At 44.7% G+C, this 26,129-nt stretch overlaps 1 protein-coding gene across 2 annotated transcripts in view; it reads left to right on the top strand.

Moving 5' to 3' along the window:
- Positions 1–1,504: 1,504 nt before the first annotated feature.
- The window catches only part of KCNQ3 (potassium voltage-gated channel subfamily Q member 3), a 199,534-nt gene continuing 174,909 nt past the window's right edge, over positions 1,505–26,129 (top strand). For both annotated transcript variants that reach the window (XM_032182574.1, XM_032182573.1), the window contains exon 1: positions 1,505–1,905. In XM_032182574.1, the coding sequence (XP_032038465.1) occupies positions 1,559–1,905 (347 nt within the window). In that variant the 5' untranslated portion in view covers positions 1,505–1,558. The remainder of the gene's footprint in view (positions 1,906–26,129) is intronic.

Raw genomic sequence — 26,129 nt, 5'->3', positions numbered from 1 at the left:
CTCCCCCATCTGGAGGAGGGGGACTTCTCAGGAAAACAACCAGCAATCTGTAGGGCTTTGTCTTTTTTTTTTTTTTTTTTTCTCCCTCTCTCTATTCTTTCTTTTTTTTTTTTTTTTTTTTTCTTTTTTCTCCCTCTCTCTATTCTTTCTTTTTTTTTTTTTTTTTTTTTTTTTTTTTTTTTTTTTAGATATTATCTGACAAGGAAGATTCGATCAGACCCTTGGTATCCTCCCAAGGTATGTGAATGCTCAGCCCCGCAGAGAGGTTTTTCACGGAAAATCACCTCTAGGAGGAAAGGGGATCCTCCTGCTGCGCTGTGGCGGAAATCCCAGGGCATGCGGGCTGCAAAGCACACAAAAGCTGTCTCCTCCCGGCTTCTCAGCCACCAAACTGAGTGGGGAAGGAGAGTGACCATCAAACCCCCTCTGGATTTAGGGTCGGGGCAGGACCCGGGGGCTGATACACATTTGGGGGAAGGTTGTGGGGTGTTGTGGGGCAGGTTGTGGGGTGTTGTGGAGCTGCTGGATCCCAGCCCTGGAGCCCCGGGGCAGAAGCAGCATCCCCTCCCCGAGAGAACCGTGCCCAAACCTGAGCCCTGGGTGGTTAGGGGCTGCCCGGGCGTGCTGCCCCCACCCCACCTCCGTGCTTAGGGGATCGGCTCGGCTCGGCTCCGAGCGAGCCCTGCTCGGCGGGCAGCGCCTCCAGCCGCCTCTCCCGGCATCCTTCATCCTCCTCCTCCTCCTCCTTCCTGCTCCGCGGGGGGCCGGGGATGCCCTCCCCCTCCCTCCCCTCCCCTCGGGGGGTGGTGTGTGTGCGGATGGGGGGGGTGTGGGTGGGCTGTGATGCTGCGGGGGGATCCCCCGGTGTCGAGAGGGGTCTCCCCCTCCCGCCGCCTGCCGGGATCTCCCCGCTCGGATCCTCCGGCGGCTGATGGGGGGATGCAGGAGGGGAGGGGGGGGCTGACAGCCGGTGTTTTTTTCATTTGGGAGGGGTGATGGACGGGTTTGGGGGGACAGGGGGCTGAGCAGCTCCCCCCCCAGGGCTGGGAGAGAGGGGGGGGGCAGGCGGCTATTTGCTGGTGCATACAATGGGCCACTCCCTAACGTGAAGGCTGGGGGGGGTGGGGGGGGGGGAAGGGGGGAGGCAGGCAGGAGCTGGGAGGAGGAGGAGGAAGAGGAGGAGGGGTAGAAGGGGGGAGGAAGGGGCTCGGGCATCGGGCTGGTAAATAAACTCCGCGATGCTTCCCCTCCCAGGTGCCTACCGCGCTGCTCCAGCCTCCCCTCCGCCCGCCGGCGGGGATGACCTGAGGGGGATGTGACCGCCTCCCCCCCCCTCCATCCCCCCTTCCCCTTATTATATATATATACATATATATATACCCCCATCCACGTATATATATATATACATATATATATATATATATATATATACAAACACACCACCCAACCATCCGGGGGGGGAGCTGGGGGGGGTGGGGGGGAGGGCGGGGAGCTCGGATCATGGCCTTGGGGCTCCCGGGGCTGCCGCCGAGCCGCAGCTCGCCTCCGGGGCCCGGCCATGGGGCTGAAGGCTCGGCGCGGCGCTAGCGGGGCGGCGGCGACATCGGGCGGCCGGGCGGCGACTGGAGGTGGCGGCGGTGGCGGCGGAGGTGGCGGCGGTGGAGACCCCGAGCAGGGCTCGCTGGCCCTGGGGTCCGGAGCCGATCGCGACGGGACTCTGCTGCTGGAGGGCGGCGGGAAAGAAGAGGGGGGCAAGCGGAGCCCGCCGGGCTTGGGGCTGCTGGCCAAGACCCCCCTGAGCCGCCCGGTGAAGAGGAACCACGCCAAGTACCGACGGGTCCAAACTTTGATCTACGACGCCCTGGAGCGACCCCGAGGCTGGGCGCTGCTCTACCACGGCTTCGTGTGAGTACAGGCAGCGGGAGCGGGACCCCCGGCCCCCGGGGATCCCCGGGAGGATGCGCCTGGGGGCCCCTTTTTGCTTCATCATCCCCGGCCGGGGGATTCGCTCCCAGCGCCGGGGGAACGGCAGGGACCTCACTAAGGGATGTGCTGGCTGAGTGGTTTTCTTATTATTACTCTGACTCCTTATTCTTATTCTTTTTTTCTTATTCTTACTCTTTTAATTCTTGTTCTTATTCTTATTATTTTATTCTTATTCTTTTTTTTCTTATTATTTCCTTCTTACCATTTTTTTCTTACTATTATCTTCTTATTATTCTTTTTTTCTTATTCTTTTTTTCTTATTTTTTTTTTCTTATTATTTTTTTTCCCTCTGGTTTCCCAAAACAAACGGTTTCTTTCGAGCCCGTGGCTCCCTCTGGCCGTGCCCCCGCGTCGCCTCAGGGCGCTGTGCCCAAACCTGCGCGCCTCAACCCCTGGAAGCGGGATAGGGGAGCGGGAGCCAGCTCTGAGCGGGTTTAAGGCTCGAAGTGCTTAAGGGGACGCTGCCGGCTTCAGTTCAGCACAGAGCATTACATGTGGCTAAACTAGCTTTTATAAACCCCGTGTGAGCCGGCTCCTACAGTAGCTGAAGGTGGCAAACGAAAGCCATCAGGTTTCAGTCCACTGAGTGTTACCCTGCAGGGCATGAAGCCCAGGCACTGCAGCCCTTTCCACCAGAAAGTTAAACCAGCCACAGGCAGAGACGAAACAAACTCGTTTTCTGGCCCAAAGGTGCCAAGGTAAATTAATGACCACTGGCATTCCTAAAAATTCAGAACCCTTAAGCTTTTGTAAGAAAATAGAAAAAAAATAAGGCTGCTTACAGCATACAATGAAGTTGGCAGAGTCCTGTTAAAATAAATGTGCGCTTTTTTAGTGTTATGAATGTGTTTGAAAACCCCAGGGATTATCAGTGATCGTGGTGTACTATTTCTCTTGAAAGCTGTAACGTATACAGAGCTCTGTGTGATAGAGGCTTTAAGCAGTGATTTCTGAAATTGCTTCATTTGCCAAAGACAAAGTGCTCTGGGCTGCATGGGCTGCGAGCCTGGAGCTGGATTTTGGGAAGCCCTGATCACCAGTGTAGTTCTTGCACTTGCAGATAAACACCTTGAGTGTAGGGCTGTGATTCTACCTTCCGGCAAATTTCTCGTGGATGTTTACAGGGATTTAGCCCTGGGCGAGAAGTAGAAGGCAGCGTTATGTGCCATTCACCTATCGCTACCCCCCTCTGCTCAGTATTTTCATGAAGTGGGTCTTGGGACAAAGGCTCCTGTTTTCCAGCTTGGTTTTTGTGACAATGTGGACACCAGCTACCATCATGTGTTGTTTTTTTTTTTCTTTTTCTTTTCTTTTTTTTTTTTTTTTTTTCCTTTGGAATAAATTGTGGTAGCAGGCAGGGAGAGACAGCATTTGGGGCCGGGGGAAGATGCTGTGCTGGGGGAGGCTTTTTGTACAGAGCTCGCTGTTGGGTTGTGCTCGGTATTGCATAACACGGTTCCTGCCTGGGGAGAGCTGTGTCTGGACGGAGGCGCACCTCCCGCTCCTCCTGCCTCACTCAGCCCACGCAGGCTGCATAAAAGAAGCTTTGGCACACGACAGAACCTTACAAGAGCGTGGCATCTCTCTGTGGACAGCCATGGCAGCTGGGTCAAATCCATGCCCAGGCTCCTGCCTGGGAACAAGCAATGGGGTGGTGAATGGGGCTAGAGAGGCTAAGGTGGGCTAAGTCACATTTGTGTGCAGTGAGTATAAAAATTTCCACGTTACAACATTCATTTTAACTAGCTGCCTAGGTGTGTGGCTACCCTTCAAATCCCTGTGTAACCTGGATCATAGAATGGGCAAAAATGTAATTTTGTAGGGTTTGATCCTTCTTAGGAGTGGCCCCAATGTTCTGTGTGGCCAACAGCTCCTTGGTGACTGCAGTCCTGCAAGACGCTGAGATGTGATCCTGATGCGCTCCCACACAAATCAGTAAGAGTATTGGCCAGTCAATGAACATTAATGAAAAAACACCTCTAGGAGTCTTTATCCTTAAGGGAAGTAAAACACACAACTCCTACCATGGTTCCACTTCTTTTGGTGAAGGTTCTGCTGTGCCCCTTTGAACATCAGCGGGGAAGACACTGTCCCCTAGGCAGGAACCCAAAAGTGCTTTCTCGGCCAGATCCTCCCCAAACTTTATCGAACTTGATGGGGAGATGAGGGAATGCTGCTCTGTGGGGTTTTTATGGCATTAAGATTGAGGAGAACAGGCTTCCAGATGAGCAATGCTGGCTCAGCAGAGAGCATGGCAGTGCTTCCAGTTGGAGTATGTGTCCTGTCCCCTCAGGAGGTATGAGCACGGAACACCTTGAGCAGCCACCCAGTGCTCTGCCTGGGCTCTGCCAGCCCATCCCCTCCTGAGTCACCCAGCGGTGCTCTGCAGTCCAAGTTTCTGCTCAGTCTCAGCATCTTTTTGAACTCAGCAGAAGCTGTGGGCTCCTACCTCGCTACACAATCAGGCCCTACAAAAGAAACCCTCTGAAAGTGATGGAGCAGCATGCTGAGATCTTGCTGCCAGCTTTCTGAGCTTGTTCCTGTGTCTGGAGAGCAATGACCTGCTCGAGAGCAGGAGCAGTGCAGCAGGGAAGCAGCACTCTGAGTTGATGTCTGAAGTCTTTGTTCTTGCTTTCAGATGAAATGCCTTTTAGCCTTTTTCTTTCTGAAAAGGAGTCCCTCTCAGGCTGGAGGTGCTGCTGTGACGCCGTGCAGTGCTGTCCCGGCAGCTCCCCATTGCTGCTTTTCACACGAGAATGCTTTACACTTTCTTTTGGGTTGCTGAGAGATTGATCGCCAACCTTTCCATAAAGTCTACAAATTTGCCATTTTACTTAGAAAGGAAAGTCCCATTTATCCTAATAAAACATCATACTTCATCTCATTCAGAGTCACCTTTCAGCAGATATCAATATTTTTGCAATACAACCAAATTAAGAGTAAGACAGTTGCTCTCATGTCTGTAGGACTGAGAGAATAAACAGCTGAGGAACAAAAGGGGTTGCAGCATGGGTGGCTGTGATGGATTCCTCATAAGGTGCTTAAGGAAGGGCTGATGCAAGGGGCTTTGGTGCTGTCTATCCCAGGATTTCAGAGGTGGGAAGCTGCCAATGGAAGAGGCTTGCATTTTTCAGACACTCTGAGGATGTTGTGTGAGGGCAGGAAGGGGCTTTGCAAAGGTTTTTGCAAAATTTGGATGCCAGAAAAAAACAACCTACCTTTTAAAAGGGTAGTGCAGATGGGAACTCATTAAATTGTACAGTGATGCCCATATGGCTGCGAAAGGGTCATGATCCTTCGTGCATCTCCCTGTTCTAATGTGCACATAAATAAGGCTTGACACGGTTCCTGGTGTAAACAGTTCATTTGTTTTAGGTGCAGTTGGATCTACTGAAATGATTCAATCCCTTGAAATAATCGAATGAGAATGCAAAAATATGATCAGGCCCATCCAGGCCATAGGGACAAGATGCAGGGGAATTTCTGGTGTCAGTTTTGGCATTCAGCCTTCAGTGGCAGTGATTTGCAGAAAGATATAGGAGAGAGATTTCTTGTGATTCTTCCCCCTCCCTCGTCCTGCACATCTGAGTTTGCCCTGAGTTTGCTCTGTGCTTATAGCACAGAGAAAGGTGATTTGGTCCCAAAGAAGCTGACTCCATTTCCTTCTCCTGAAAACATCTATTCCCTGTACGTACTGCTGGGCAGATTTACCTTTAAAGTTTGCTCTGCCAGAACACCAGTGGTCTCAGACCTGGTGGCAATATCTTGTTGGGGTGGTTGGTAAGAGAAAATATTGACTTTCCCCATGAAAAAATTCACCTACTCAAAGCTGAACACCTACTGCACATTTGCAGGAATGTATATGTATATGTATATGTATATGTATATGTATATGTATATGTATATGTATATGTATATGTATATGTATATGTATATGTATATGTGTGTGTATATATATTAATATATATATAATATAAAAACAAAACACACAACTGTTGAAACCTTTGAGATTTTTCATTTGGAAATGGTTCGTGGGGGTGGCAGGTCAGGCTACAAGTTATCCCTGCTCTTTTCTCCCTGTAGGTGTAACTACAGCTCCCGTGGTGCACTGAGCTTTCCTTTGTGCTGAGCATCACGCTGTATAGCAGGAATCCCCTGATGCTGAGCCTCGTGGGATGAGTGGTTTGGCCAGGATTGCTGACTTGAGCCCTGCTCACCTCCATGAAATGTCCAAATGCTTTATTTATGCACAAAAACACAAATTAATTTAATGGGAAAAAAAAAAAAAAGAAATAAAGATTTTGATTTTTCTGTTTATTTTTAATTATAAACAGAAAGAATTTGGTGGATGATGGACAGACTCCAGAAAGGTAACAGAATTCAGATCAACTTTGCAATGGCAATTTGTGGAAAATTTTCAGCCTGACTTAATGAAAAGAGAGGCTGAAGGAGAGGTAGCTAGGAGATATTCTTATTTTCTTACCATCCCCCGAGACAACTGCAGCCATTACTTTCACAGAAAAATAAGACTAGGAAAAGGCTCAGGACTGGATTTTCCTTTTTTATTTTTATTTTTTGAAGAGTGTGCGATATTGGCTGATCTCTGCTGCTGTGGATCACCACAGAATACCTCCTGATGGGAAAGGGGAAACCACGGGGAACACATGAACGCCCTTCCCTATTTCCCATCTAATCATATTTCAATACCACCTGGAACAAACAGAGGAGGCAGAGGGATATGATCATTGGTGTTTCTGGGAACCTCTTGGATGACTGATCCTGGGTGGGCTGTTTGTGGGAAAGGGTGTTGAGGGACTTGAGGAACAGGTTGGGTGTCTGGGGACTTTCCATTATTTTCCTCTTGGCCCTTCGGGAGATGCTCCATAAGATGCACCGAGCCATCACCCTAAGGTAATCTGGGAACAGGCTGGGGGAAGAAGGAGGATAAATCAGATCCCTTCCTTTGCCTGTCTGGCATGGACTGGTCTCTGAATCCCTGGAGCAGGAGAGCAAGCCTGGTCCATTAGCAAGCTCCCTTTGTGAATGCGTTCGCCAGTGCAAGCCCTGTTTTAATTATTTATCCTAATCCATCATAATGCACGGATAAATATTCTGCTCTGTACTTTGTAAAAAATAACGGAGTCTTACTCATTGGAGACCTTACCGCACACCTCTGCTGCCAAGGCTTGCAGGAGCTGCCCAGGGCTGGCATGAGGATGTGACTGTTTCCTCCACCAGGATCAGCAGTGCTGTGAGCTGGTGTTTGCTGGGATCAGCAGTGAGCTGGTGTTTGCTTGTGGTGGTGGGGAAGGGGAGGCAGAGCCTGGGGAAATCTTGGCTGTCTGTGGAGCACCAGAGGGTTACGGTCCTGCTTTGGAGTCACTTTGGCAGGTGCAACAAAACTCATGGGTTCCCAGCGCTTCCTTAAGAGCCCAAACTGGCTCTGAGACTACAGACCTGGCCCTCTGGTGGGCAGGGGTCTGGGTGGAGATGTGTGTTTTCAGCTTGCCATCACCTACAGCCCCAGAACTCCTCACCAGGGCTTTGGTGTTGACAGCGAGACCTGCTCGGGGATCGGTGCCGGGTCGGTCAGCCTGCAGTGCTCAGTGTTTCCATGGCTACGCCGCTAACTTGCCGAATTTTGGTGCTGCGAACGCCTGCCTGGGAGGGCTGGCAGGAGCTGCGGGCACACAGATGTCTGTAGTGCAGATGTGCTCCTCTGTGGGCCCTAAATCCCCAGGGGTGTGGGTCATGGCCAGGTGAAGCAGTGGCTGGGCTCGTTCGTGTGGGCAGAGAGCTCAGTGCTGGGGAGCATCAGCACCACCAGTGACAGCAAACCCTCAGCAGCTCCTCATGCCATCAACTCCACCAGCAATGAGCCCCTCAGAAAGATGCCAGAGTCCCTGCTGTCATTTCTATAAAACCAAACTGTCCCAAATTTCATCATCCTGTCCAGAGGGGGTGCAGCAGAACCCCTCCAGCAGCCACCAACCTGGGTTTTTCTCCTCTTCTGAGAAACTCAGAAGTGAGGAGTAGCACTGTCGCAGTGCTGCCCTGCCAGTCCTGGAGGCACCATTTCCAGAAAAACCCTGTGACAGACATGTTGCGGTGTCCCCAGCACAACAGATGGGCTCAGGTTGGAGGCAGCGCACAGTTCAGTCCCTTCTCGTGCCTCGCTTCACTCCTTGCACCTCGCAGGTCTGGGCACCTGTGGGTCGGCTGCCTGGTGGAGAGGATACACGGGTTTTATTTCTTAATTTCATCTGAGATGTTTTTAAAACTGAGCTGGGAGAGCCTCCCCACATATGTTTTGCTTCATTTGGTAGACAAATTCAATGGAAAAAATAGTAACTGAAGCTGATGTATATTAACAGCTGGATAAAAAAAAAACTCACATATCTACCTTGTTATATACCACCGTGCTTCAGTGTGTAAGTGAACATGAAGGTGCCTTGGCAGTGCCTGCTGCTCCCAAACATCCCACCAAAGGCTACTGACCTGACATCTTCCTGTTCTTTCTTTGGGGTTCCCCATCTTCAAACATTACTTGACTAAATCCTCTTTATTCATCTTTATTCACAGTTTAGCCAAGATACAAACCTGTGCATGTGCATACATGGATAGTAAGAAGTCCTTTCCAGCACTGATGTGTGTACAAGGTCAGGTGATGACAATGCACATTCAAGGTCAAGGTCTGGACTTAAGTGATTTGGTCATAATTTAACAACTCAAATAAACTTTCCAATCAAAATCAGTAACATGAGTGTTACAGATTATTTATATGTTGTTTGGAAGCACAATAGAGTGGTAACCTTAGATATATCCAGGCAGCTGGGTGGTAGGACACTATTGTGATCAGTCTTGTATGGTATAAAAAAATAATTATGTTTATTTTTGTATTTAATAATGCAAGATTCCCTTCTTGTGTGTGAAGCTTTACAGAAGGAATGGAGCCATGGAGCCGGTGCTTCCTCTACTGCTTCAGGCAGATCCTGTATTAAAAGAGATAACATAAATATTAATAGCATTACAAGGAATATGGGCCACAAGAGCTGTTACGTGTATGCCTCCTCCTGTCTTAGGGTGATAGCTGGGAAACCTAGCATTTTCTGTGGAGAAAGGGACATGCCCAGGGATAGTTAGGTTCATGGCAACCTACTTAGAAAAAGGCGCATTGGGAGAATTTTCAGGCTGGAAATAAGTAAATTGCCTTCCCCAGCCTCAAGCATGCAAACTACTTAAGAGCCTGTTTAACTTGGAACCAGTGAAAGGTGCCACTGAAGTCAGGAGAAACCTACCCAAGGTGACACTGAGGTCAGCCTCAGTGAAGGAGTATGATTGAGGTGTGGTGGAAGGCAGTGCTAGGTGTCATCATCTTCCTCTGCACAACCAACCTGGCGCTGACTTTTTCTGGTTCGTGGGTGGGTCTTAAAAACCATGCAGAAGTGGAGATGCATTTCTCCAGCCCTGCTGAGTCTCAGTTTGGGAGATGCTGAGACCCTGATTTCAGAAGCATCCTATATCTCTTGAGGTGGCATGCACATCCTTCTGCATACATCAGTCTTGCCAAAATCTTTCCTAATTTCCTTTTTCTAGGTTGCTGGTACACGGTAGTCCATTTTATGGCAGCAACAGTGCAGGAACCCTAATCCTGTCCATGTTAGGTGTTATCTTTTGCTTCCTTTGACTTTCTAGACTTTCTAGACCTTATGTCATTTTCTGGATATTTGCATTTCATTTGTCCTCCTTGTTTTCAGAGTTGCTGCTGAGGGCTGTATGGTTGTGTTTTGCATTCCCTTGCCAAGCTGTATTTGGTTGTGTTGACTCTCCAGTATTGTTTTCTAATCTAAGATGTTTTTCATATTTACTTTCTTCTTTCCTCACTGGTGTTTTGATCACCTTCCAGATTAGTATCTGGTAATTTTGTTAACGTTCAATTTAATTATTTTTATAGATCATTAAGGAAGCATTTAATAAAACCAGAACTAAGAAAATCCATTCAGCATTTCACTAAATAACAACTTCTCCCCCTCCTGGTTAATATGATATCATTTGTTATGGCTTTATTTATATCTCTGAAGCCAGTTTTTAATTGCATCTAGTTTCTGCTAGTCAACTGAATTAATACAAGAACTAGGACTTCATGAGACACTGCACCTATGTTTAAACAGCAATTATTTCCTCATTTCCTTTTGTTTAGACCTGATTGTTGGGCTACTTTTATCTGTTCAGTTCAATGTATGAATTTGTTTACCTTCCCATCTCAGATTTCCAACCTTTTGATATATTAAGTTTGCAACTCATATAACAATTCAGTGTTTCTAGTGCTGTCCTCCACCAAAGCAGAGCTAAAGCAACGCTGAAAGCTTAAATGCCCCAATCCATCCAAGTCACAGTTCTTATACATTTTATAGGAACCATTCGGTTTAGGCTATACCTTACTTCAAATGAAGGACAGAGATGTTCATCCTAAAACATAAGACTCTTTACAGGGCATTTCCCACTGACTGAAAATGCAAAAAATCAAAAAATTTCTGTTTTCAATGGGGATGAAGGAGGAGTAGGTACAGCTGTCGAGGGTCTGATAGTAAAACCCCCAAAGTGCATGGTGGGGAGCTGCCCACCAGGTGCTCAGCAGTGCAGCATCAGCTCTGCTTATCTTTGCTCCACTCATGCCTCTCCATGCAGTTCTCAGAGCATTTACAAGGAGGGATTACACCCTGAGGAGGGAATGTCAAGAGCAGCTGATTGAAATTACAGGGGAATTAATTTATGAAGGTAATTACAAGAACTGGAATTTGCTCTTCTACCTTTGCTAATACTGCTGCTTGTGAGTTGCTGCTGGGAGAATTTCAATGCACACAACTGGCAAGGCTCCTTGATCAGATATTGTTTACACAGTAGCATCAGATGTGTAGGACCATGGCTCTGGACCACCCTTGCACTGTGGCAGCATCTTCACCCATGCCTACCACAGCCATTAAGTACGTCTAGACTAATTGGCAAAGCCATGCTGGGGATTTTCCCAAGCAGTGGCACACACAGGCCAGTAACAGCATGGCTAGATGACCTGTGCCATGGCTGTAGTCCTAGACAACTAAATGGACACCTTGAGGGTACCCTCCTGGGTCTATGCAAATGGCTGCTTTTCTTTGGGATAAGATTCAGGAAATCCTACCCCAATGAAATAATTTGGGTTTTGCCCTCTGTGTATGTCTAATGACACTTTCTATTTTCTATAGCTTTTCATTTTCCTACTCATGAAACTTTGTTAAGGCTTTTACCTTTTCTGTTTCAACCCTTCTTGTGCTGATCAAACTCCCATGGAGGTTCAGATACTTCAAGCTCCACATCTTGGCATGTCAACAAAGCCCAATAGTTTTTTGTGGTATTAATCCAGGAGATGGAGACCACTGATCATTCAGTACCAAACTTATGATTTCTGTACAACACAGAAGATATTGCTAGTTGCATTGTTGCTGCTATTTGGACATTTCTCCCAGTTTTGTCTAACTCACTGTAGGAGATGTTGCTCCATTATCTTGTCAGGTCCTGCGTGCAGTGACACTGTGCAGAGGTCTGCCAGCTGAAGCTCATGGCAGTTTCTGCTCCCAGAATATAGCATTATCACACCGCACATTCACAAACATGCTACTCTATTTAGTGCTAAATTACTTAAAACAACTTGTTTTCCCTGCTTTCCCTCAGGGCTTGAGAGGCTGTTTATCAACATTCACAATGGGATCCATCCATCTAGTGCTTTATCTGAGGTAGCTGTCTGGACTCTTTTTGTATTTGCAGAAGAAAAATAGGAAATAGAAGTTTCTGGAGTGCAGTTAATCTAATCCTGAAGATGGTTCTTAAAATAAGTGAGATTAATCACTTCTTGCAGTGCCTGAAACTTCTCACTGACTACAGAAGATGCATTGGGTGATGAACATGAATTTAGGTGTCTATGATGAAAACACTTGAAGGATGGGAAACTTTTCACCTGACCTGAGAGATGGGACTCAGAGCCACATTAAGATAACTAAATTTAGATATGTACATGTAATGTTCTGTGCCTGCAATAGGTATTTCAGTTCTCTTTATAGTCACTGGAGATCTAGTCAATACAGTCAATACATTTTATGGTGCAATTCGTCCAACCAGTTGTAGGGGTCTGCTTTACATGGGGATAAATCACAGCTTCAGCTCCATTCCGTTGTCTATAGTATGAGCCAAGGTGACTCGATATCTAGCAAAAGTCTGCAGTAAAAGCCATTTTCAGACAGATGAGTCTTGTCTATAAATGCAGGAGAAATTTTAGTCTTATTAGATGGGCTTGTATTAATATTAGGCTCTACATAAAATTCTGATTCCCTTTCCTGAAGGGCTGTATACATGTATATGTGGCTGCTTATTATTGCAGGCCATGAGGGGCCCACAGTCATCCCTGACATTATGCCAAAGAAAAAAATGATGGTGTAGCTGTTCTTAGTTCTGGTATCCCACTTACGCTGCTCATTTCAGTAGCTTTAAGATCTTTCCCTAGTTGGGAATCTTGAGTTTACCCCTTCATGTTCCCTCTGGTCTCTGTTTTGCTATGGTGTCTATCTCCCTGAGCTCTCCCATACATTGCTCTTGATGCTGCTTGGAGTTTATGTTATAATCACAATTGCAGGTGAGATCATGCTCAAACCCACACTTAACTACCTTTTGAACTAAGCTTTAAAACCGAGGGCTGTGATCGACTTGGTTTTCCTGGGACCTTCTTGTGGCTATTTGGGCACAGGAGTTACTGGGGTGGAGTAGGAGATTCACTTGGTCACAGGAATTACTGGGGTGGGAGTTTGCAAGCAGCAGTCCTAATTCTTCCTGTTCCTGAATTTTTGTCCACTGGCATTGCTTCTATCTACTTCTGCTCCTCTCCTTCTGCTCTGCCACTCAGCCCCCCATACCAATGAACAGATAGCACTGCTTTCTAGAAGGTGTCTTTTTAGCAACACCAATTTTTGTGTGCTATAGTTTTCTCCGTGAAGCTGGAAACTCTGTAGGTATGCAAGCACCACTCAGTAGTTTTAGAGGGCATACTCACCTTCATACACTGGATGAATCAGTAGTAAGAATTGAATGTAACATTGAAATCATCAGAGAGCTACTCCGTATTTGAATGCATGAAAATGCCTCTGACATAAGGAACAGTTTTTAGGTGGTGGTGTATTCCTTTAACAGCTGCTAGTTTGTATTTTGCTTGTTTTCACAGAAATACTGAGCCAGCAACCTCTTTTAGTCATGTCAGTACAAATGTAGAGTAAATCTATTAAAGCTAGAAGAACAATTGGATTTGGCTGCTGCAACGTGAGCATGTTCTGGATCCACTACAAAAGTTTTTTTTGTTTGTTTGTTTTTTTACTGATTTTTCTGTTAGTGACAGATGCCAAGGTTAAGGGCCTGCACCTCTGGTGAGGAGCTTCAGCTTCTCTGCTCAAAACAAACTCCCTGTAAGGCAAGAGAGCTTGAGGGGAAACAGGAGAGGTAGAGATGCAGGGTAGTGAGGGAGCACTGACTTGTCCCAGGGACTTGCCAGGGACTCAGATGTACTCACACAGTGCTGTTTGTGGCTTCTTTCCTTTGCCTCAGGAGTTGGCTTATGCAGACATGGAGTGTTCCTTCTCTCCCTGCTCCCCAGTGTTGAGAGAGGATATTCCCCAGATAGAGCCCAGGGAAGTTGAGCAAGCAAAGCATCATCTCTCTGCTTGTTTTTTTGGTGTAGATCCTGATGGGGCTGTCGGAAGGAGCAGCCATAAAACCATTTAGTATATCAAGGATCTTCAGAGGTCTCCAGTCCAATCTGCAGAGTAGGGCTCACTTCAAAGTCAAACCAAATTGCTCCACAGGGTTGTGTTGTGTTAAATTTTGTGCATCTCGAAGATTTGAAAGATTTTATATTGTGAGGGCTGATAGATTTTATTTTTATTTATTTATTTGGTTTTCCCACAGTATGTCAGTTTATGTATTTCTTAAAACAGAAAGTCTTCTGGGCCAGAATTACGGGATGTCTTCCACTCTGTTCAATCCTGAATATGCATAGACAGAAATGAACTGTAACATCTGGCCAGAGATGCTGGGCAGGTCAGCCCACCATGGAGGCAACAACCCTCATATTAACCACAAACAAAGCTGCTTGCTGCTAGGCTAACTAGCACCAATGTTGTCTATGTTTGGAGTGCTGACACTGGGAAATGCTAGGGATGATCTTTAGGGTAATCAACTAAGTTCATTGAAAATAGTCCTTTCTCAAGGACTTCTCTTTTTTTTTTTTTTTTTTTTTTTTTTTTTTTTTTTTACTGATGCTGTTGTAATTTGACATTTCCACCAATTCTTCTTCAAATTCTCCAAGTACAGGAGGCAGAATCGTTCAGTCTTCAGTAATTTATCCCCACTCTACAGCTCCTTCTGACTTTCTCATCTCCTTGTCCTTGTCCCTTCCTCACCTGCTCCGATCTTCTTCCTTTGGTGGCACTTAATGCCTGCTGAAGAGCAGCACCGAGAATCGTTTGCTGGATTATCACTCAAGGAAGCCATCCATCTGTGCTTTTTGAGGGACACCTCAGCCTGTCATGCTCTATGCCACTACAAGAGTAGAGTCCAGCCATAACTGTCTGACTCAAATTCAGGTGGACTAAGTGCTCTGATAGCAGGTCGGCAGGGCTGACATGACAATTTTATCTCCTATCCAGACTTGCATAAATAGTTGTATTTACTTTTTGGTCTTCTTAATACTGGACTTTGGCTTTGAGCTCACTTTAGATAGCAAACACTTGATTCTGCTACTTGCTTTGGTAGTGCCAACACACCCAAGAGACTTATGTCAGCATTAAGAGCAGGTCTCTCATTCCCTCAGAATAGGGACTAAATAGGAATTACTTTGTCCATATCATGCAAGGCAGTCTAGGTGCTGGAATTCTCTCTGAGTCACCTTGTGTTTCATCATCATTAGTGCTTCTTTTTTGGTTGCACAGCTCCCTGATGCAGAATTCAGCATCCGGTGGTGAGGTACTCCCTCTGGACCAGCGTGTGGCTGGGCACAGCCCTAAGTTAGCGTCACCGTACAAGCAACATCACTGTAGGAGGAGCTCTTAGAGCTGTGATTCAGACCCACACACTTCTGAGTCACTGTTCGTGATCACTTTTTGCTCTAGGGGTGATGGCGGTGTTAGGGAATGAGCGATTTATTGGTGTCTGAGCCAATATCTGTCCCTTGAGTGTATCCAGGCACAGAGGAAGATTTTTAGGAGCACCACTTACAGACTAACCCAAGATCTGCATGACATTTCATACCCAGCTTGAACCACACCTGCATCCATTGCTCCCAGAGACACAATAACAATGCAAAGTCTTGGTTTGCAGAGCCATTTGTTGCCAGAGCTGGTATGTCCCAAAACATAAAGAATAGCAGCTCCTGCTGCAACAATACCTGGACAACAACATTCTCTAGTGAACGAGCATATACCCAGGACTGAAGGTCGTGTCTTGCTGTGCAAATTATCACATTCCCCAGCAAGTGGGATGAGAACACATCATTGCTCCCAGGGACCAAAGCAGGGCATTATCACCTCGTAAGCAACATTTTGCTGGAGACCATAAAACAGTTTTTCTGTTATAGAGTTATGTCTTATAGTTTTCTGGAAACAGCAGCTCTAAAGGAAACATTATTAGGATGAATGATGAAAAGAGATTTGGGGCAGATGGAAATGTGTCAGTGCTCATCTTCATTGGCAGGGCTTGTTTTCACATATTCTACCATGAGTTAATTTCCAAGCAACTTGAAATAGATAATGTACTTATAAGCATTAATCTGAGTGCTGCATCAGTATTTGTTTGAGGCTATGAAGACTAATAGTTTTTGTTATTAGAAGACTTTTTAACTGCATAAACGATGACACAGTAATGTTTGGAAGATGGTGCAAGATAGATTCAGTCTAGAGATAAGATTTAACAGCAGGAAAGATTGCTGCTGGAAGAATTTGCAAATTACCAATTTTCCACTTATCATTTTTAAACCAACCTTGGCGAATTCCTCAAACAAAAGCTGTAGGCTGTAGCATAGCTGCAAAAGATGGGCTTAAATCAATAATTCTGGGTATCCTTGGCTGCCATTAAGCAGGACTCAGTTATAACTAGGAATATATGTGTGTGTGCATTTTAATTTATCAACAGATAAACAAACAAATGAGTGATGAAGTAACTCAGGAAGAAGAGATTCACTTGTTTCCTAACCAAATTGTTAATATTAAAATGTAACATAGCATAAGTAATAAGTAATAACTGTAATAGAAACAGAAGTAGAATAGGGCTGGGATTCCTAGAAGTAAATGTGGGCTTCTTCCCTGTGGGTGTCTATACCAGCTCATTTCTATCTCCTCAGCTGTTGGTATAGATAACGGATATGGGCATATTGGTGATTGCTCAACTTCTCCTGAAGCAAATAATGATATCGATAAATCACACCCTGATAACTAAAGATGATACCAAATAAATAGATCTCCTTTGTCTATAATAGGAGCATTAAAACATGGCTTAGACTGCATTATCAATAGTAAATTTAAATGAATCAACTTCATCCTAATCACATTGCTGAAGGTCTTGTGGAGATAATAACTTCACAAAGTTCTCTGGACAATAGGTGAAAAGAATCCATCCTTTTTGCCGTTAAGATGGCTGCCAAATATTAAAATCTCTAACTGTCTTGAGTTTGGGACACCTTTCTCCCTCCAGAGAAGGTAAATAGAGGAACCAACATCTCCAAATTTTTGCAGCTTTGGATCCTGATTCAGTCTTGTACCTAAATCTTGTAGGTTGAGCTTGTGTTCCTGTGGGACTCTGATGATGTCTCCCAAGCTCCATGTGCATGCAGAAATCAAAGATCATGTCACACAGCTTTGCAGGACAGGGGTTAGAAATTGTTGCTTTAGGCCTTACTGATAGTTAGAAAATAATTGTAAAAATGTTTATTTTTACTTTTTCTTCTTTTTTTTCTTCTGCCTGGAAAGGGTCCCAACTCAATGTTATCCCCCCCAGAGCACAAATATCTAGCTATATCTCTGAGTTATGTAAAAAGTAATTACAATATGGTCAGTCTTTCAGAGCTGTCAGCTCTGTTGAAGAGTGGGATGTAATTTTTGGGTGTCCATGCAGTTCTTTGCCACTGATCCTGCAAGGAGAACAGATGGACCTGTCTGTTTTCTGCTTTGTCCGGAGGGAAAAAAAGAATAGTTTTCAACCCACTCCGTTTAAAAAACACACACACACACACACCTAACCAAAACCGTAAAGTCAGAGCTTTATTAGAGTGAGGTAAGAGCAGCAGTGTTACAGGGAAGAAGCTGGCAGCTGTGAAGGCAGCTTCAGTGATGATGACAAAACAGCAGCCTAGCTGGGGGAGGAGGTGAGGGGACTGTTGGAAATAAAGCTGCAAAACGGAGGAGGATGAAGAGTAACGGGGTTGCAAGAGGTGAAATGCAAAGAGGAGGGGAATTAAGGTTGTTCTGGTAGGTGAACAAGTTAGGAGCTATGTAACGAAGATGCTGCTTCATTGCCCTACAGGCACTTTGGTGCCTGTGTCAGATGAGTTGCACAACTGTAAATGTGAAGCATCTTTAGTCTAAAACTTACTGTTCCTGTTGGCCTACATGGTGGACTTTGTGCACTCTGGGTGGACTGAGAACAACCCTAAGACCTGGTCAGCAGTGGGACATCTTGGCCAGAATTGAAATCAGAGGGCAGTGTGCTTTGTGGCAATTTGTTTGGGACAGTGAACCTTCCTCTCTCTCCTAGACACATGGTTTAGCTACAAATCCTGAAGAAGGTCTAAAGAATAAAGAGGAAGACTAAAGGAACACCATATTCAAGGCATATTGAATGTAACTTCAGGGGGAAATGAGAGGAATAGCTTCATCTGCTCTTGAGCTATAAAAAGGGATGTCAATGAGATAGAAGTCAGATTGCACTTGTGCTTAAATGCTCTCAGGAGTAGTCTGCCTGTTACCTCAAATAACAACCACAAATGCTAATCTAGAAAGAGAAAACAAGGTTAGAGCTTTGACCCCTTGACCCAGAAAGAAGCCAATGATGGCATCCCATTTAGTCCTTGCTGTGCAGCAGTGTGATGGCTCAGAAAAGGTTCACAAGTGATTCCTTGTTCCTCTTACTTCTCCCTGATGCTGGAGCTTTAGTGGCTTTGGAGGCATGGTCCTGGACAAACATCTTCCATGGTCTCTGCACCTTTAAAAGGGGAAAGCAGCCCCATGCCACATCAGACCTAAAACTATATCTGTCTTAAACACTGCTTGTTGAAACGACTATCTTGGTGTGGATTTTTTCTAATGACTGGGTTGTGGTTCTTCAGGATGGTACCACCTGGTCAGGTTTTCCAGCTTTTCTTTGCAACAATGAAGTGAGACTTCTACTTCTTCCTTTCTTTAAGGAAAGGTGTGACTGCGGTGAGTTATTCACAAGCTGGGGGACTAAGGGAAACAATGGTAAGCCTGAGGGTTTGTAGGACTGGGAAAGGAACAAAAGAGGGGTGATGATTTTAGTAAGAGCAGATCTCTCTGTTCACATGGCCTGATAGTGCATTTTTCAATAAGTTTATTCACTTCTACAACTCATGTAATGCACTGCTCTGAAACATGGTAGTGAGGTACAAGACAAATTCTAATTCCCTCTTTCTGGTTTGTATATCATGTACAGGACATTCCTTGCAGTTTTTTCTTTTTATTATTATTTAAAGATTAGATAGAGGAAAGTCACTGGCCTTGTCCTGGTTCAGCAAATCTAGTTTAAAATCAGGCTTTTAGTTGGAGATTAATTTTGATGTCATGGCACCCTTTTTCAGCCCCAGAATCATTTTTAGTGGAGATAAGAAAATTATTAGCAGTGTGCAGTCATGTGATAAGCCAAAATGAATGGGATGGCAAAGGTTACATTTGACATACCTGTGAATGTGTGTTTGAAATAGCAGAGGACCACAGTCACTGCAGCTCATATTCTATTTGGATTAAGGAAGTTCCTTTTTATGAATTCAGAAATTATTATTTACAATGTATTTATACACTCTATGGAAGTACTTTCAGGGCCAAGCAGAGATGAAGGCTTTTTGGGCTATGCAGAACCACCAGGAGACATCCTCGTACCACCCAGAGAGCCCCAGGCTCCTGCCAACATTTTAGGTTCCTTTCTGTTGCTTCCATAAATCTTCCAACCTTCTTCCTGGTGAGACTCAGACGTACCTGACCTCCTCAGAGACATTGCCAGCTGAGGCAGGCATAATTTAACAAGAAAATAGTTATCATTACAGTAATAAACATTGGTCTCAGTATGATTAGTGTTTTGCATGCGTGGCACAGAGACAAGCTTCTTGCAAGGGAAGACTGGAAGGAGCATGGTGCTGATTCTCACAGACTGCTCCTTCCTGGCTTGAGGGACAGACAGCCCTGGATAGAAAAGAAGAGTGTGAAAAATGTGTATTAGTAAGGAGGGGAAGTCGGCATCACTGGTGGAAAAGAGAGTGCTGCCACTCTAGGCATAGCAATGGGTTCAACATTAGTAAATATTCTTTGAGTACTGGGGTTTCAGCCATTTGAGGGGTAATATGGGAAGACACTGAGAACGAAAAGTCAGGTACTAATGGGAAGTCTGTTCCCTCTAACTGGCCTTGAAACAACACTCAAAAGCCACCCCTATAACAACTACGCTGGCAGTGTCTTCAGTTAGGCCACAGATTAGGAGACTTTCTTAGGCACCTCTGCTTTGTCACTCCTCTTTAGAGAGTGGACTCCAAGCCTAGGTGGGACTCATGGATAGCAAAAGGTTTCTGTGGGCCTACAGACACTTGGGGACTGAAAAAGGTAGGAGATAAATGCTGTGTGCTTAGTCTGTTCCCTCTCTGTGATCTGTCTCATCTCTGCCCTTCCCAGACTGCTGAGTTTCCGTTTTTGATGGAAATGCAGAGGATCTAGGGAGGTGGCTGCGAACACAGAATTGTGCAACATAGAGAGTTTCACCCTCTTCTGGGACACCATGAGCTGGTGAAAAATAGCAGCTGCTGCTGCATTTTGGGAGATATATGGGCTGAATCCTATGCACAGGTCTCAAGGTGGGTTTGTGATCCTCCAGCTGGCAAGTGCTCAGCTCATGTGTGTTGTTTATGTTGTTGATTTGCGCAGATAGGTTGCGGTTGGCTTTGTTTCTAGCATCTCTGGAAAGCAAAGCCAGTTTTGCATATGTCTGGATCCCTTATGTGGTGCCGCTGCGTGCAGGCGACGTGGGCAGTGTTCGTGCAGGTGCTGGGTTACACCTGCCCGTCTAGCTCTCACAAGCAGCAATATGTCTTCTCAGCAAGGGGCTTGGGGTGTGAGGTGTCTGCTTCAACTGGGGAGGAAAGTTACAGTGAGGAGCGATGGGCCAGAAGGGCTGGCAAGATAGTGCAGGGGGTTGATTTTGTAATTTCAGTGTCCGAAACTTGTCACAGTGGGATGATAGTGATAACTGGAAGACAAAGGGCCAATTTCTGAACTTTGCTATTTTTTTTCAATAATTAGGGGAGAGAGGAGAAAGCAAAGAAAATGGAAGACCAGTTCCTCAGAAGTAGGACTTTAATTAAAGATGTTTTTGTGGCAGTAGCAGCAAGGACACAGTTTCAATCTATGATCTCAACAGGCAAAAATTTGTATGAACTCAGAATAACTGATCTTTGCCCCCAAAACCTTACAATTTCAGTGTGAGAGAGGAATTAAGGGTCAGATCCAGGGGAAGAGGGGTGAAACACGAAAATCATTGCCAGTGCTCCCAGTTTGCTGTCAGTATATACTGTTATTAATGTTGCAGATGCCACAGGAGAGGAAAGTTTGAAGAAAGATAGTAGTCACTGAGGTAGCTTCATCCACCTTTGCATCTTCCAGCTCATGCCAGTGCCACTGATGCGCAGTAAAGATTTGATACGTGATCAATTGGGGCTGACACAGATCTGGGACAAACTGATATTCCCAGCCAGAAGCAAAAGAAAGCGCAGGAGGAACCGTGACTCAAAGGTACATTTCTGAGTCAAGATGGTCTCCTAGTGTCTGGGCTGTGCTCTGCTTTCAGAGCTGTGCTGAAGCCCAGCCCTCAATGGCAAAGCTTTCCTAACAACAACATCGTGCTGTGCTTTGCAAAAGGTAATGAAACGCTCCAAGAAGGGCACCTCTGCTCGGTGTCTGCTCCTCAGTCTCAGCTGGCAAATATTGAGAGATCCTAGGGGGTACCTTGCAGGACTCTGAAGAGCTCACTTCAGCATTGTACAAATTAGCACTTTCTGCTGCAAGATGCTTGTTGTGTCTCAGTTAAAAACAAAACAAAACAAAACAAAACAAACAAACAAACAAACAAAAAAAAAAACAACAAAACAAAACAACAAAAAAACGAGCCCCAGTACCTCTCTCAATTCATCTGCAGATGTTTTTTTCTAGAAGGATCCTTGTCTAACCTGTTAGTGAATTGGAAGTTATCACTGACAACATGAATGGAAGGAAAACTGAGTTAGCAGCTCCGAGCAGCACATTGAGGGGCTTGCCCTCAGAAGAAACAGTGGCATCTCCATGTATCATGAGCTGAGCTGGAAGCTGACTGCATCTTCTGGTGAAGATCAAGTGAACTAAGAACTTGCTGTGCAGAGGCCTATAATGCAAAAATACCCCCCCCCCAAAAAAAATACTTCTGGCAAAGCCATGAGACATTCTGCCTATCAGCAGCTTTCAGTGTCGTGTCCTTTGGCTCTGTTGCAGCAAGGAGCAGAGTTTGGAAATCAGAATTATCAGTGTGCAGCTAATTTTAGAAATGCCAATATGGCACATCGCTGCTCACTGCTTTATTTAAATCTCTGGCTAGAAAAGTAGTGGTCGTGCAGGAATTAATAGAGAGGGTTCATTCTGGTGACAACAGTTGAAAACATCAAAAGGAAGCAGAATAAAGCTTCTTTCAGATTTCCATGAGTTCTTGTAATAATCATTTAAAAAATAGAATAAAATAAAATAAATCAGCAAATGACCTCCTCCAAAAAAACCAACATCTTCCAAGACATTGAAAGTTTTGATGCTACACTTGAGCCTTGGCAAGCTGAGAAGGCAGCAGGAGAATCTGCTCAGTGTACCTGCATGCAGCTTAGCTTGAAGTGTAAGTATTTTAAATGCCACCACATTGTACAAATGACTCTATTGGTGTCAAACAGTGTGGCTACACATATTGTAGGCAAGAAAAATCTCCAAGTCATCTTGCACTGATTTTTTTCCCCATTTTGGGTGTGTTAATGTCATTAAAACAGCTGCTAGCCTCCACTACTAAATGTGATGTAAGGAAATGTTTCCAAGACTGAAATGCCACCATCTCACCACGGATATTATCTATGAGTCCTATTCCCTGGTGTGTACGGTATTTGTGCAAGCACTGTCACTGCCAGGAACACTCAGGTAACCTCGCAGCCCTGCACAGCACAGACTCAGCCCCTTACATCTCAGACTGAAGAAGCATTTCCAAGTTGCCATCTCCTTTTACACACGTTTAATCACCTCTCAGGGCCCTTTATGGCTGTTGGGTGCAGGGGCATGGTCCCCCTGAGCAGGGCATGTCCTTGTTGCAGTTCCCTGTGCCATACCACCCTACCTGCCTGCTGTGGGCTTCTGATGCAACCCAGGGCAGTGCTTCCTCACCAGCCTTCTTCTGTTTGACAGGATGCTTAATTTAATGACATTGTTGCCATGGCATGAAGAGCTGAATGGGTGATTATGTGAATGGTGAGGATTTGCTAGCTTTTTTCATCGTAGGAGACTTAAAGCTTCCATAGCAAAGAATATTTCACCCAGAATTTCTGTTGTCTGCTTAAAGTTGTCATTGGTGTTTCAAAGATAATATTTTCTACAAATTGTCTTTTTTTTTCTGGGTATAATGCTTAAGCTGCTTTGTTTCATAATGATCGTTCCTTGTTTTTAGATGCCCTAAATCCTTTGATATCTGAGCCCCTAAATTCAATGTAAAGTAGACTATTGTTAGCAAAAGAGGTTGATGATCCAAATTTGCTAAACTACCTGGGGAACAGCAGTCAATAAAAAATTGTGGTTACCAGAGAGAGGGAGAGGAGAGCACGTAATGGAGCACATATCTTTCACTATTGTGAACTGAGTGATTACTAGGTAGGTAGAGGCTGGAAACAATTGACTATAATGGGTCTGCTGGGATTTTAATAAAACCTTTAAAGCAATTAAAATGCTTTTATTGAAAACAGGTTTGGGCATCTTTTACAAGCAGGGACTTAACTGTAGCTGCTGTTTTAAACGTTAATTATGGTTTTGCAACACGTGATACTGGTGTGGCATGCTCTGCAGTCAGGACCAGATCCTACAGCAGAGGAGATTGTGCCTGTGGGATAACTGCCCTTTGGAGCACACGGCTCCTCTGTGGCTTCTCCTGATTCATGCCCATGCCTGTGTCCATGTTCTTCTTGAAATATGGCCAGCTCAAGAAGCTTCTAAAAAAGCAATCAGGGCCCCTTGCACACTTGGGGTGTCTATGTGAGTGAAGGCACAAGGGATCTGTGGGTGCACTGGGTCATGTGAGGGAGGATTATTTATAGCCGGAAAAAATGAAAAGGTAGGTACGGAAAATGAGCAGATTATAAAGATCAGTCAAATCTTCCTATTTTCCTCTAGGTTATAAAACAGCATTTATTTTTTATTTATTTATTTTTTAAGCAGAAAGGCACAGTGTTTAACATATATCTATTATTTGCTAGCATTGTCTGTACCTAGGTGTTTGCAGGAAGCACGTTCATCATTCTAAAAGAATTAGATACATGGTGGTTGTCACTAACACCTATTCAAGAGTTAAAAGTTTCAAAGCCATTTCCAAATAAATACCTCTTTTCTATGTGCTCATAAACAGGAAAACAACAACAACAACAACAACAACAAACTTTTAAACCTACAGTGTCTTTATTGTATCACTGTTAGGGAAACACCATTTGAAATAAATTTGAACACATTCCTTTGTTGAATTTTCAGTTAGAGATGATCCATCTATCTTTTCGAAAAGTGGTCCTGAATCTCGGTTTCAGTACAGATCCCAAGATACTCGCAGTGTTTCTTGCAGTTCTAACCACAAGACTCTTTTTGTGCTAATTATAGCAGCTTTTTACATATATGTTAATCTTCTTTATTTATTCTTTTTGCCTTTCGAAGGTTTACATTTCCAAGCAGTCACAGAGATGAGTGCATAAGCCCTCCAAGATACAAAACTGGAAAGTAAATACTTCTAGCTCTCTCAAATGTGCATTTTCTTTTTATTATTATTATTATTATTATTACTTTGATAAAAAAGGAATCATAATCTTCTCATTTCTCCCAGGGACTTGGTTCAGATTTTGCCTGCAAAGGGCTGCTGCTATTGTGTCTTTCCAGAAAAGCAAAAATGCAGAAGAAGTTTTTTGAAACATAACAGGTTCATCGTCTAAAAAAAATGGTGTGGGTGAGATTTTGAGGACAGAAGGAGAAATAGCTGATGTAGTTAAGAGGAAAAAATGACAAGTCTGTTCAGTAGATATTGTGTGAGACAATATCCCATTTACTTCTCTGATATTACAAAAGCACCTGGCGAGTGTCCTGGTGACTGAGGACTGCATTGGTCTCCATGATGTACAGCCACAGGGTAAAACTGGATCCTCCCTTGATGTGCTCAGGAAGCTCTGCTTTCATTTGGACATCAGGAGGACTTTGTAACTCTCAGACTCCCTTGGCAAGCTCATGACTGAACTATAGAGATGAGGAGAGTTTAATTTGTTTCTCTGAAAAGAAGTAGCCGGCGAAGTGAGAATCCAGGACGGGAAGGAAATTTTGCAGTGACTGAGCTCTGTCCTCTTCCATCCAAGGCAATCACATAATGTGATCTTTTCCTTAAATGAATAAAGTCTTTGTGAAAGCTAATTAGAGGCTGTCCATACTGGACTTGGAAGAGGACTGCGGTGCAGTACTGGGCTGGCACTAGCTTCGAATGATTAGCACAGGTGTCTGTAGCAGCTACAGAATGGAGCTCTACAGGGGTCATGAAGGAGGCTGAGAAGGAGGCAAAAAGGCTGCAATACTCTGTAAATTAACCTGAACTGAGGTCCACACTTCTGTAGCCAGGCAGTTCCCAAGAGTGAAGAGTGTGCCGAGAGCCTGGGCACATCCGCACATCTCTGCCGGGTACGTGGATCCCGCTGGTTTGCTCCCACAGCTGCTATTTGAAGGCTCTTCAAGGCTTTCGCTATTTTAGTGGCTCAGAACCTTTCAATTCCATATCTATATTTATGCACAGCCTGTGTATATTCATTTCTGTCTTTTGCCAGTACTGGTTTTCAGTTCAAACAGCTCTTCTGCTTCCCCCATTCCTCACTTTCCCAGCATAATTAAAGGAAGCAGTCATATTCTATTTTAACTGTTCAGCTTACTGAACAGATAACATTTGTGGATCTAAGAGGAAAAGACCAAAAGCCAACCTTGTGACTTTTTGGGGGGACCTCTTTCACAATTTTTACTGTCTTCTTCTGTAACATATGAACGAGAAGTTAACTAAGACAAACCCTTACTGTCTTGTGATTTATTAGCATTAATGTATTTAAGTCCCCAGTCAAGATCAAACTTCTAATTTTCCAAGGCACTGCATAAGCACACAGGATAAGAACACTCCTCCCACCTGCCCACTTTATGATTATAACAAATGAGAGAGATTCTAGAAATATGGGGCATGAGAGACCTTCTTAATGGATGTACTTTATCCTCCTAAAGGTTGCTTGAAAATAGCTAGTTAAATTTGAACTTGGCTTCTTTTTATTCCCTCATGATTTATTATAGGAAGAGTAATATAGGCAGGAAGAGTGCCTAAAAATATACAAATTGCTTTTTTTTTTTTTTTTTTTTAAATCTTACTTTATACCTTAGAATACTGGAAATGTAAAAACGTGGATACTCTGGCATGAGTTGGATCCTGACCACTGGAAACTCTTGAGGTCTCCATCCAGTTCTGTGGTGTGAGTACTGGGAAGCAGAGACAGTGGCACCAAGGGAGTGTGAAACACAGCAGCCTGTGTTTCACTG

The sequence above is a fragment of the Aythya fuligula genome, chromosome 2, assembly GCF_009819795.1.
Source record: "Aythya fuligula isolate bAytFul2 chromosome 2, bAytFul2.pri, whole genome shotgun sequence".
NCBI classification, from domain to species: Eukaryota; Metazoa; Chordata; class Aves; order Anseriformes; family Anatidae; genus Aythya; species Aythya fuligula.
The sequence above is the reverse complement of the archived record's forward strand: the minus strand, read 5'-3'. Positions and strand labels throughout refer to the sequence as shown.